This window comes from Heterodontus francisci, chromosome 1 (genome assembly GCF_036365525.1).
Source record: "Heterodontus francisci isolate sHetFra1 chromosome 1, sHetFra1.hap1, whole genome shotgun sequence".
Classification (NCBI taxonomy): domain Eukaryota; kingdom Metazoa; phylum Chordata; class Chondrichthyes; order Heterodontiformes; family Heterodontidae; genus Heterodontus; species Heterodontus francisci.
This window is the reverse complement of record NC_090371.1, coordinates 152,633,508-152,645,885: the sequence shown is the minus strand read 5'-3', so window position 1 is coordinate 152,645,885 and position 12,378 is coordinate 152,633,508. Positions and strand designations below refer to the sequence as shown.

Below are 12,378 nucleotides of genomic sequence, written 5' to 3'. Positions count from 1 at the left end.
AAGGGGGTGATAGAGAGCAGTTATAGGGAAGTAGTGACACCTAAGTTACAGGATAAAGGTAGCTGGGTGACTGTCAGGGGAGGGAAAGGGAATAGGCGCACAGTGCAGGGATCCCCTGTGGCCGTTCCCCTCAATAATAAGTATACCGTTTTGGATACGGTTGGGGGGAGCGACCTACCAGGGGAAAGCCACAGCGGCCAGGTCTCTGTGGTCGCGAACGAGACTCCAGGATGGTATGTTGCCTCCCGGGTGCCAGGGTCAGGGATGTCTTGGATCGAGTCTACAGGATTCTTAAGGGGGAGGGGGAGCAGCCAGAAGTCGTGCTACACATCGGTATCAATGACATAGCTAGGAAAAGGGATGAGGACCTGAAAAGCGAATATCGGGAGTTAGGTTGGAAGCTAAAAGGCAGGACGAGCAGAGTAGTAATCTCAGGATTGATACCGGTGCCACGTGCTAGTGAGGCTAGAAACAGGGAGCGAGTGCAGCTGAACACGTGGCTACAGAGCTGGTGGAGGAGGGAGGGCTTCAGATATGTGGATCATTGGGATACCTTCCGGGGAAGATGGGACCTGTACAAGAGGGACGGGTTGCATCTGAACTGGAGGGGCACCAATATCCTGGGCGGGAGGTTTACTAGAGCTCTTCGGGAAGGTTTAAACTAGTTTGGCAGGGGGATGGGAACCGGAGCTACGGATCAGTGGATGGGGTAGCTGTTGAACAGACAGATACCGAGTGCAGAGAGTCTGTGAGGAAGGTTAGACAATTGACACGACAAAGTTGCAGCCAGTATGATGGGTTGAAGTGTGTCTATTTTAACGCAAGAAGTGTCAGGAATAAGGGTGATGAACTTAGAGCATGGATCAGTACTTGGAGCTACGATGTTGTGGCCATTACGGAGACATGGATATCACAGGGGCAGGAATGGATGTTGGATGTTCCGGGGTTTAGATGTTTCAAAAGGAATAGGGAGGGAGGTAAAAGAGGTGGGGGAGTGGCATTGCTAATCAAGGATAGTATCACAGCTGCAGAAAGGGAGGTCGTCGAGGAGGGTTTGTCTACTGAGTCATTATGGGTGGAAGTCAGAAGCAGGAAAGGAGCAGTCACTTTGTTGGGAGTTTTCTATAGACCCCCCAATAGCAACAGAGACACGGAGGAACAGATTGGGAGGCAGATTTTTGGAAAGGTGCAGAAGTAACAGGGTTGTTGTCATGGGTGACTTCAACTTCCCTAATATTGATTGGAACCTCCTTAGTGCAAATAGTTTGGATGGAGCAGTTTTTGTCACGTGTGTCCAGGAAGGTTTCCTGACTCAATATGTAGATAGGCCGACTAGAGGGGAGACTATGTTGGATTTGGTGCTTGGCAACGAACCAGGCCAGGTGGCAGATCTCTCGGTGGGAGAGCATTTCGGTGATACAACTCCCTGACCTTTACTATAGTCATGGAGAGGGACAGGAGCAGACGGGAAGGGAAAATATTTAATTGGGGGAGGGGGAATTACAATGCTATTAGGCAGGAACTGGGGAGCATTAATTGGGAACAGATGTTCTCAGGGAAATGCACAACAGAAATGTGTAGGTTGTTTAGGGAGCACTTGCTGCGACTGCTGGATAGGTTTGTCCCGATGAAGCAAGGAAGGGATGGTAGGGTGAAGGAACCTTGGATGACAAGAGATGTAGAACAGCTAGTCAAGAGGAAGAAGGAAGCTTACTTAAGGTTGAGGAAGCAAGGATCAGACAGGGCTCTCGAGGGTTACAAGGTAGCCAGGAAGGAACTGAAGAATGGACTTAGGAGAGCTAGAAGGGGACATGAAAAAGTCTTGGCGGGTAGGATTAAGGAAAGTCCCAAGGCATTCTACACTTATGTGAGGAACAAGAGGATGGCCTTTGCTTCAGTATTCACTAGTGAGAGGGACCTGGTCGTTTGTGAGGACAGCCTGGAACAGGCTGATATGCTCGAACAGGTTGAGGTTAAGAGAGAGGATGTGCTGGAAATTTTGAATGATATGAGGACAGATAAGTCCCCAGGGCCAGACGGGATATACCCAAGGATATTATGGGAAGCGAGGGAAGAGATTGCCGCTCCTTTGGCGATGATCTTTGCATCCTCACTGTCCACTGGAGTAGTACCGGATGATTGGAGGGTGGCAAATGTTATTCCCTTGTTCAAGAAAGGGAATAGGGATAACCCTGGGAATTATAGACCAGTCAGTCTTACGTCGGTAGTGGGCAAATTATTGGAGAGGATTCTGAGAGACAGGATTTATGATTATTTGGAAAAGCATAGTTTGATTAGAGACAGTCAGCATGGCTTTGTGAGGAGCAGGTCATGCCTCACAAGCCTTATTGAATTCTTTGAAGATGTGACAAAACACATTGATGAAGGAAGAGCAGTGGATGTGGTGTATATGGATTTTAGCAAGGCATTTGATAAGGTTCCCCATGGTATTGCTCATTCAGAAAGTAAGGAGGCATGGGATACAGGGAAAGTTGGCTGTCTGGATACAAAATTGGCTGGCCCATAGAAGACAGAGGGTGGTAGTAGATGGAAAGTATTCAGCATGGAGCTCGGTGACCAGTGGTGTTCCGCAGGGATCTGTTCTGGGACCTCTGCTCTTTGTGATTTTTATAAATGACTTGGATGAGGAAGTGGAAGGCTGGGTTAGCAAGTTTGCCGATGACACTAAGATTGCTGGAGTTGTGGATAGTGTGGAAGGCTGTTGTAGGTTGCAACGGAACATTGACAGGATACAGAGCTGGACTGAGAAGTGGCAGATGGAGTTCAACCTGGAAAAGTGTGAAGTGATTCATTTTGGAAGGTCGAATTTGAATGCAGAATACAGGCTTAAAGACAGGATTCTTGGTAGTGTGGAGGAACAGAGGGATCTTGGGTCCATGTCCATAGATCGCTCAAAGTTGCCACCCAAGTTGATAGGGTTGTTAAGAAGGCGTATGGTGTGTTGGCTTTCATTAACAGGGGGATTGAGTTTAAGAGCCGCGAGGTTATGCTGCAGCTCTATAAGGCCCTGGTTCGACCACACTTGGAATATTGTGTTCAGTTCTGGTCGCCTCATTATAGGAAGGATGTGGACGCTTTAGAGAGGGTGCAGAGGAGATTTACCAGAATGCTGCCTGGACTGGAGGGCATGTCTTACGAAGAAAGATTGAGGGAGCTAGGGCTTTTCTCATTGCAGCGAGGAAGGATGAGAGGTGATTTGATAGAGAGGTACAAGATGATGAGAGGCATAGATAGAGTGGATAGCCAGAGGCTTTTTCCCAGGGTGGAAAGGGCTATCACCAGGGGGCATAATTTTAAGGTGATTGGAGGAAGGTTTCGGGGAGATGTCAGAGGTAGGTTCTTTACACAGAGAGTGGTGGGTGCGTGGAATGCGCTGCCAGCGGTAGTAGTAGAAGCAGATACATTAGGGACATTTAAGCGACTCTTGAATAGGTACATGGATGATAGTAGAATGAAGGGTAGGTAGGTAGTTTGATCTTAAAGTAGGTTAAAGGTTCGGCACACATCATGGGCCGAAAGGCCTGTACTGTGCTATACTGTTCTATGCTCTATGTTCTATGTTGAGGTGCAATGAACAATTCTTGTGTTACCAAATCAAGCACTGCCAAGGGAGATCTCAGCTTACAAATGCACCCTCCACCAACGCAGATATAGCCACCTCAGTAGGTACTCACTCATGCATAGATAGGGTGGCACTAGGTGATGAGCATGGCACAAGGGAGCAGGAGGAGGTGAGAGAAGGAGAGGCAGCTATGGGCAGTTCCCCTCGGAGGATGGAGGACAGATACAGCTATGCTCAGGTGGGCACAGATGCAGGGCCTCGAGAGTCACAGGAAAGGAGGCTCTACTTAGACCAGCAGCATCAGATGTGCTCCCATATGTCAGAGTTCCCTGAGGCAGTGCAGGGTCATGGACTGAGAATGGAGCAGTCCACTCAGCTTGTGTGCATAACAATGGCTCAGTGCTTTGAGCTCATGAACTCTTCCATTGAGAGAGTGGACAACCTCATGGAGAGCCATATTCGGTAGCACATGAAATGTGTGCAGGAACTCCGCACTGACATTCGCAGAATGCATCTCACGCTCTGTAGCATTGACTTGTCAGTGACACTGATGCTGCAGGGATGTTTGGGCAAATGTCCGTTGTGCACCAATTGGTGGTCTCCTCCAACCATCCGTTGCACCAGCCAAGAGCTGAGGCAGCCAATGAGAAAGATGAGGGTACCACCCCTCATGGGCACTATCATCCTCAGCAGCCTCCATGGCCCCTTTATCTGAGGCACCATCCCTCCAGCAAGGCCCAGTGATAGAGGATGCCCCTGGAATGACACCAGTGCAGCAATCTCTGGAGGAGCTCCGACTGGCACCTCCATGACAAGGACAACCACCACATGCATCTCTGCCGGAAGCCAAAACAAGCGAGCTGGTTGCGTCTACCTCATTCATGCTACAAAGGGAGCACCATGTAGACATGACTGGAAGCAAAAATATTTGTGTCGAACAGAGCACTGAATGAGTTACTGGGGTTTCTTTCACCTTTAACTGTGCATTTATTGTCTTTTTGAGCACCATGTAAATACTGAAACAGGAAGTCAAATGTGTGAGCTTCCTTTTATTAATGGCAGGGGAACAAAAAGAGGGATGAAGTGGTGAAGGGAAGTAAGGGTCCATGTACAGTGAGAGTGAAACCTCAAGGCTGACATACATCCTTCAGTGGCAGTAAGAGTTGATCTGTTCCAGGCTGCGTCTTCAATGGAACTGATTTCACATGCAGCTCAAACTGAGTTCCAGACCATGTCGTTCCTCTTGGGTCAGAGGGGCTCAGCTGAAACAAGTATGAATCAGATGCTCCCTGACATTGGTGGCATCCTGATGAGATCTTTGAATCCTATGCTGGGCCTGGCCACCTTCCTGTGCACCCAGGGCACCTCTGTGTTCTGCATCCTCCTCCTCCTCCTCTTCTGCGTCCTGCTCCTCCTATTCCTCCAATGAGCTGTATCCATCTAGTGCATCACCCTCTTCAAGGTCCAAACCTCTCTGGAGGGCCCTGGTATGAACAGCACAGCAGATCACTACAATGAGTGAGACCCTGAGGGGAGTGTACTGCAGGGCACCACTGGACTGGTCCAGGCACTGGAACCACGTGGTAGTGAGCAGTTGGCTTCAGTGGTAGCACCTCTGTGGCTCTGTCTTGGGTTCTCATAGAGGGGTGAGTAGCCATTTATTCAAGGGATATCCCTTTTCCACTGGAATCCAACTACATATTTTGAGGAGGTGAAATAAACAGCTGCAGCACCCTGGACCACTGGTGGATGAAAGAATTATAGCAGTTGCTCGGAAAACCAGGATACAAATGCAGAAAGCTGTTGTTGTGGCCGCAGAGCAGCAGAATGTTGAGGGCCCTTCCTGTTGGTGAATCTCACTGGCTAGTCACTGGGTGCTTTGATGGCCACATGGGTGCAATCGATGATGTCCTGCACCTGGGGGAATCCAGCAATGGAGGTGCAACCAATGCCTTCTGTCAGGAATTGTATGTATTGCCCAGCTTTTGTAAAGAGGGCATCAGTAACCTGTGAGATACAGTGGTGTGCAGCTGATTGCTAGATGCCACCTCTCCCGATTTCTGCTGGACCCTAAGCACCTAACTATAAATAGGTATATGTTGCATCTGAGATTGCTGTGTATCCTCAGTTTTAAAAAGCTGAGGCATAAAAATTAAATACATAGCTAAAGGAATATCTATTTTATATGAAATTCATATGTGTGTCACTGCATTTTATTCCAAAATGCACTGAAACTCCTAAGTCATCTGAACTCAGTGAGAAAATCTATTTTCAGAGTCCACATTTACTTGCAGTACCAGTTATGGCTGTACGTGACATTGTGATGGCAGTTTTCTATGTTAAATGCTCTGAGGAGCCTGTCATAATGTTAGGTCACAACGTGTAAATCTAATTCAATGGTAGCTTTGAGTAGATTATGGCTGAGAATCATTCTCCATAATTGCTTCCTGCAAGTCCAAAACATTTCTTTGCTGCCTCTTCAGCCCTCCATCATTCTGATCACCTACTGTACCTGATCTCTAGATTTAAATGTGCACAATAAATACAATAAAATGCATTTTAAAGGATTATTTCTCGTATATTTAACATTGAGTATCACTTTCCTGTTACTGCAATTGATGCAGATGTTGCCTTGTTGGAAGACGGCATTTGTCACTTTTGAGATGCTGTAATGAACAGCAAACTGACTCATACCTACTTAGAATCATAGAAGTACAAATTCACTAATTGGTTATTGGACAATTGATCAGGACATGATTGTGCCTTCATTGTGTTGACTACAGGGACCAGGGGTTCCTCACAAGTGATTTGATTAGCAACACAACTCACCATAAGAGGAGTGAGCGCATTGCCATTAATCTTCAGAACTACTTGGGTTCGAATCCCACCATGGCAGAAGGTGGAATTTGAATTCAATTACTTCAATTCAATTAATAAATCTGGAATTAAAATCTAGTGTAATGATGGCCATGAAACCATTGTCGATTATCGTAAAAACCCATTTGGTTCACTAATACCCTTTAGGGAAGGAAATCTGCTGTCCTTACCTGGCCTGGCCTACATGTGACTCCAGACCCACAGCAATGTGATTGAATCTTAAATGCCCTCTGAAATGGACTATCAAGCCACTCAGTTGTATCAAACCACTACAAAGTCGATAGGAATGAAACTGGATGGACCATCCGGCATTGACCTAGGCACCGAAAATGACAATGGCAAACCCAGCCCTGTCAACCCTGCAAAGTCCTCCTTACTAACATCTGGGGGCTTATGCTAAAGTTGGGAGAGCTGTCCCACAGACTAGTCAAGCACCAGGCTGACATAGTCATACTCATGGAATGATACCTTACAGACAATGTCCCAGACACTGCCATCACCATCCCCGGGTACGTCCTGTCCCACTGGCAGGACAGACCCAGCAGAGGTGGTGGCACAATGGTATACAATCAGGAGGGAGTTGCCCAGGAAGTCCTCAACATCTACTCCAGACCCCATGAAGTCTCATGGCATCAGGTCAAACATGGGCAAGAAAACCTTCTGATTACCACCTAAGCACCCCCCCCCCCACCCCTGCCCAACTGATGACTCAGTACTCCTCCATGTTGAACAGCACTTGGAGGAAGCACTTGGAGGGTGGCAAGGGCACAGAAAGTACTCTGGGTGGGGGATTTCCATGTCCATCATCAACAGTGGCTCTGTAGCACCACTACTGACTGAGCTGGCCGAGTCCTAAAGGGCATAGCTGCTCGACTGCATCTGCGGCAGGTGGTGAGGGAACCAACAAGAAGGAAAAACATACTTGACCTCATCCTCACTAACCTGCCTGCCGCAGCTATGTCTGTCCATGCCAATATTGGTACGAGTGACCACTGCACAGTCCTTATGGAGACAAAGGACCATCTTCACATTGAGGATCCCCTCCATCGTGTTGTGTGGCACTTCCACCGTGCTAAATGGGATAGATTTAGAACAAATCTAGCAATGCAAAGCTGGGCATCCATAAGGCACTGTGGGTCATCATCAGCAGCAGAATTGTATTCAACCACAATCTGTAACTTCATGGCCCGGCATATCCCCCACTCTACCATTAGCATCAAGCTGGGGGGATCAACCCTGGTTCGATGAAGAGTGCAGGAGGGGATGCCAGGAACAACTCTCGGAATACCTCAAAATGAAGTATTACCTGGTGAGGCTACAACCCCAGACTACTTGTGTGCCAAACAGCGGAAGCAGCATGCGATAGACAGGGCTCAGCAATACCATAACCAATGGATCAGATCTAAGCTCTGCAGTCCTGCCATATCTAGTCATGAATGGTAGTGGACAATTAAACAATTAACAGAAGGAGGTGGCTCCACAAATTTCCCCATCGTCAATGATGGGGGAGCCCAGTACATTAGTGCAAAAGATAAGGCTGAAGCAATTGCAACAACCTTCAGCCGGAAGTGCTGAGTTGGTGATCCATCTCGGCCTCCTCCTCAAGTTCCCAGCATCACAGATGCCAGTCTTCAGACAATTCAATTCACTCCGTGTGATATCAAGAAACAACTGAAGGCACTGGTACTGCAAATGCTATGGACCCTGACAACATTCCGGCAATAGTACTGAAGACATATTCTCCAGAACTTGCCGTGCCCCTAATCAAGCTGTTCCAGTACAGCTACAATACTAGCATGTACCCGGCAAAGTGGAAAATTTCCCAAGTATGTCCTGTACACAAAAAACAGAACAAATCCAACCCGGCCAATTACTGCCCCCTCAGTCTACTCTCAATCATCAGTAAAGTGATGGAAGGTGTCATAGACAGTGCTATCAAGCAGAACTTGCTTAGCAATAACCTGCTCGGTGATGCTCAGTTTTGGTTCCACCGGGGCCACTCAACTCCTGACCTCAAAATAGCCTTGGTTCAAACATGGACAAAAGAGCTGAACTCAAGAGGTGAGTGGGAGTGACTGCCTTTGACATCAAGGCAGCGTTTGACTGAGTCTGGAATCAAGGAACCCTCGCAAAACAGGAGTCAATGGGAATCAGGGGGAAAACTCTCTGCTGGTTGGAGTCATACCAAGCACAAAGGAAGATGCTTGTGGTTGTTGGATATCAATCATCTGAGCTCCAGGACATCACTGCAGGAGATCCTCAGGGATCCTAGTGTCCTAGGCCCAACCACATTCAGCTGCTCCATTAATGACCTTCCTTCAATCATAAGGTCAGAAATGGGATGTTCGCTAATGATTGCGCAATGTTCAGCACCATTCGTAATTTCTTAGATACTGAAGCAGTCCGTGTAGAAATGCAGCAAGACCTGGACGATATCTAGACTTGGTCTGATATGTGGCAAGTAACATTTATGTCACACAAGTGCCAGGCAATGACCATCTTCAGCAAGAGTGAATCTTACCATCTCCCCTTGACATTCAATGGCATTGCCATCACTGAATCCCCCACTATCAACATCCTAGGGGCTACTGTTGACCATAAACTGAACTGGAGTAGCCATCTAAATACTGTGGCTACAAGAGCAGGTCAGAAGCTAGGAATCCTGCTGTGAGTAACTCACCTCCTGACTCCCCGAAGCTTGTCCACCATCGACAAGGCACAAGTCAGGAGTGTGATGGAGTACTCTCCTCTTGCCTGGGTGGGTGCAGCTCCAACAACACTCAAGAAGCTCGACACCATCCAGGACAAAGCTTAATTAGCAACCCATCCACAAACATTCACTCTCTGCACCACCGATGCACAGTGGCAGCAATGTGTACTATCTACAAGATGCACCGCAGCACCTTCCAAACCCACGAACTCTATCATCTGGAAGGACACGGGCAGCAGTATGGGAACGCCATCATCTGTAAGTTCGCCTCCAAGCCATTCTCCTCCAAACCATTTATACTAACCATATATATTAATTCTATTTTTCTCCTCACATCCCCACCTTCCCTCAATTCTCCTACCACCTACCTACACTAGGGACAATTTTTTTTCCAATGGCCAATTTACCTATCAACCTGCAAGTCTTTGGCATGTGGCAGGAAACCGGAGCACCTGGAGGAAACCCACACAGTCACAGGGCAAACTTGCAAACTCCACACAGGCAGCACCCAGAACTGAACCCGGGTCACTGGAGCTATGAGGCACCAGTGCTAGCCACTGCGCCACTACCACATATACTGCAGCAGTTCAAGAAGGCAGCTCACCGCCAACTTCTCAAGGGCATTAGGGATGGGCAATAAATGCTGGCCTTGTCAATGACACCCAACTCCCATGAACCAATAAAAAAAAAGCATGGTGATACACCATACCCCTCTGAATAGAGGCTCTACCAGTTGGAGATGCAAGCTTCACAGCAACTGCTTGAGTCTCTGCAACTTTGTCTCAAAAACAATTAAGGATGCGCAGTAAGTGCTAGCCGAGCCTGTGACACCCACAGCCACGAACGGATAAAAAAAAATCTAGCCCGGTATATATGAACGATGGTTCTACCTGCCAGGTTCCAGGAAAAAAGCAAAATACTGCGGATGCTGGAAATCTGAAATATAAACAAAAATTCTGGAAATACTCAGCGGGGCTGGCAGCATTTGTGGAGAGGGAAACAGAGTTAACATTTCAGGTCTGTGCGACCTTTCATCCGAATTCATTTTTGTCAATTTAATTTTGATTGGTATCTATTTATCGAGGGTGTTCGCTACTCCACACTGTCATGTAGTTTCTCCCATAAAACTGGAACACCCTGGAACACATATTTTATAGGTCAACTTTGACATTCTGCCGAGCACAGTGACTGTGTCTTTGGGACTCTGGCACTGCGGGGAGGGGCTGCTCTAGGTGGGAGTTGACGTGTGTGAAGTTGCCCTCCTCCCCGGCTGTGTAACTTCTGCACTAACTCCTGGATTTAGTGCCCTGTATTCCTCTGGGTGAGAACAGTGCACAGTTTCTTCACATTACAGACAGCGATGGACTCTGACAGCGACAAGGACGCGGGACATGAGCGGAAACTGACTGGGACTCAGGGGAAAACCATATACAGTTCAGCTTTGCAATTGCTGCTGTTGGCTGGGACACTTGCGCTGCAGGTGCAGCAGGTCCTGGGCCATTTGGACACTGACGCGATTACTGGGACGGCAAACCAGCTGAATGAGATGTGGTACAAACTGACGCCCTGGCAACTCAACCAGCCTAGTTCCGAGCTCTACGCCGTGTGTCTGATGCAGCCCAGCTTGGATCTGCCCACCGGCTTGCCCTCTGTAAGCGGTTACGTCCTCTTTTATCAGAAGTACCAGGAGAAACTCCAGGCGTATTTCCAGGTGAGCGGGTTCCCGCAAGACCCCAGCCAGCCGGCCCGAGCTATCCACGTCCACCAGTACGGAGACGTGAGTGCCAGCTGCCTCACCACCGGACCTCACTTCAACCCCATGAATGTCAGCCATCCCCAACACCCCGGGGACTTCAACAATTTCCGTGTGAGCAACGGCAGGATTGTTAAACGCCTGACGAACCTGAGGGCCAGCCTGTACGGAAAGTACTCGATCCTCGGCCTGGGGGTGGTCATACACGAGAATGAGGATGATTTGGGACTCGGCGGCGACCAGGCAAGTCTCCAGCATGGAAACTCTGGGAGAAGACTGGCGTGCTGCACCATTGGACTGAGTAAAGGAGACCTTTGGAGAAATACAGTCCGCAATACCTGAAGCAGAGGAACTGCATGACCACGGCAGCCGATTGGCATTCGACTTGTTCTCTCTCTGCTCCATAGCATCATAGAAAAAAGTTTAGAAGATAAACATTTACACAAGCAGCCCGCTTACATTACATTTATATTACTGTTGCCTCTTGGTAAATTTGTAAACAATTGCAGCCGAATCATATAGCCTACATCTACCCGATGCAGGCACCACAATGGCGTTCTCCATTTAATCTTACTGCATGAACTTTCGATTTCAACTTTGGATCTATCCCGCGTTACTTACTGATATCTGGGGGGTACCGCGGAAATTAATGTGTATGGTGTGATCAGAAGAGACAGCAAGTTAAGTCTATCTCGAGTTACCTAGTAGAGTAGCGACTAATCGCCTTATTATTAATTCTAATTTCTGCTGCTATGTTAGCGTAAGGTTGTTTAATTGGTCCTTTCGATACTTTTAAGAATTGTCCCTGTAGAGTTGAACCAGGAGTTCAATAGCTGATACGCTAAAACATGTGATGAGGTGCGACTGGGTGCATTTTATTGAGCATCCTCAATTGGGCATGACTGACCATGATCAAGTGTCAGCATAACAATATCCAGCCGGATAGAGTTATTTTTCTGTCTAGAGACGTGATTGGTATAAGTGTCTGTACCTTCATAGCCACATTCCAGACTTTAATTTCACAACTCTTTATGTAATGATTATAATTATAATAAACGCTCTAGTGACTGTGCTGGAACATGTAAACGAAAATTTAAATAAATTAATCCTCTTCTGCTTTGTTTCGTCTGTTTCACTTCATTTCAGTAACAAAATTCCAGAATTGTAATCGAAATATTCAATGCTGATAGGGTACTTTGACGTGTGCAAGAAAAAAAATCAATTCTGGAGAAGTAAACTTTTACTTATAACTCATTGAGTAATTAATACTGTTTTTCCGGAGTATGCCTTGTGTAATTCCTCTAGCAATGAGAGGTTACCAGAGGCTGCGATGAGAGTAGCAAAATTCATTTTTGAACGAATAAGTTTTGGGAGAGGTGACCTTCTATTTAGAGCTTTCGCTGTGCTTGCTTTATTGATTTATTTTTCAATGTTAGTAATGATGTTTACTACTGG

General features: G+C 47.3%; 1 protein-coding gene across 1 annotated transcript; it reads left to right on the top strand.

The window, feature by feature from the left end:
* Window positions 1–10,406: 10,406 nt before the first annotated feature.
* Window positions 10,407–12,030, top strand: LOC137346656 (extracellular superoxide dismutase [Cu-Zn]-like). Its single transcript, XM_068010342.1, has one exon. The coding sequence runs from the start codon at window positions 10,531–10,533 to the stop codon at window positions 11,263–11,265; it is 735 nt and encodes a 244-aa protein (XP_067866443.1). The 5' UTR covers window positions 10,407–10,530; the 3' UTR covers window positions 11,266–12,030.
* Window positions 12,031–12,378: the final 348 nt, after the last annotated feature.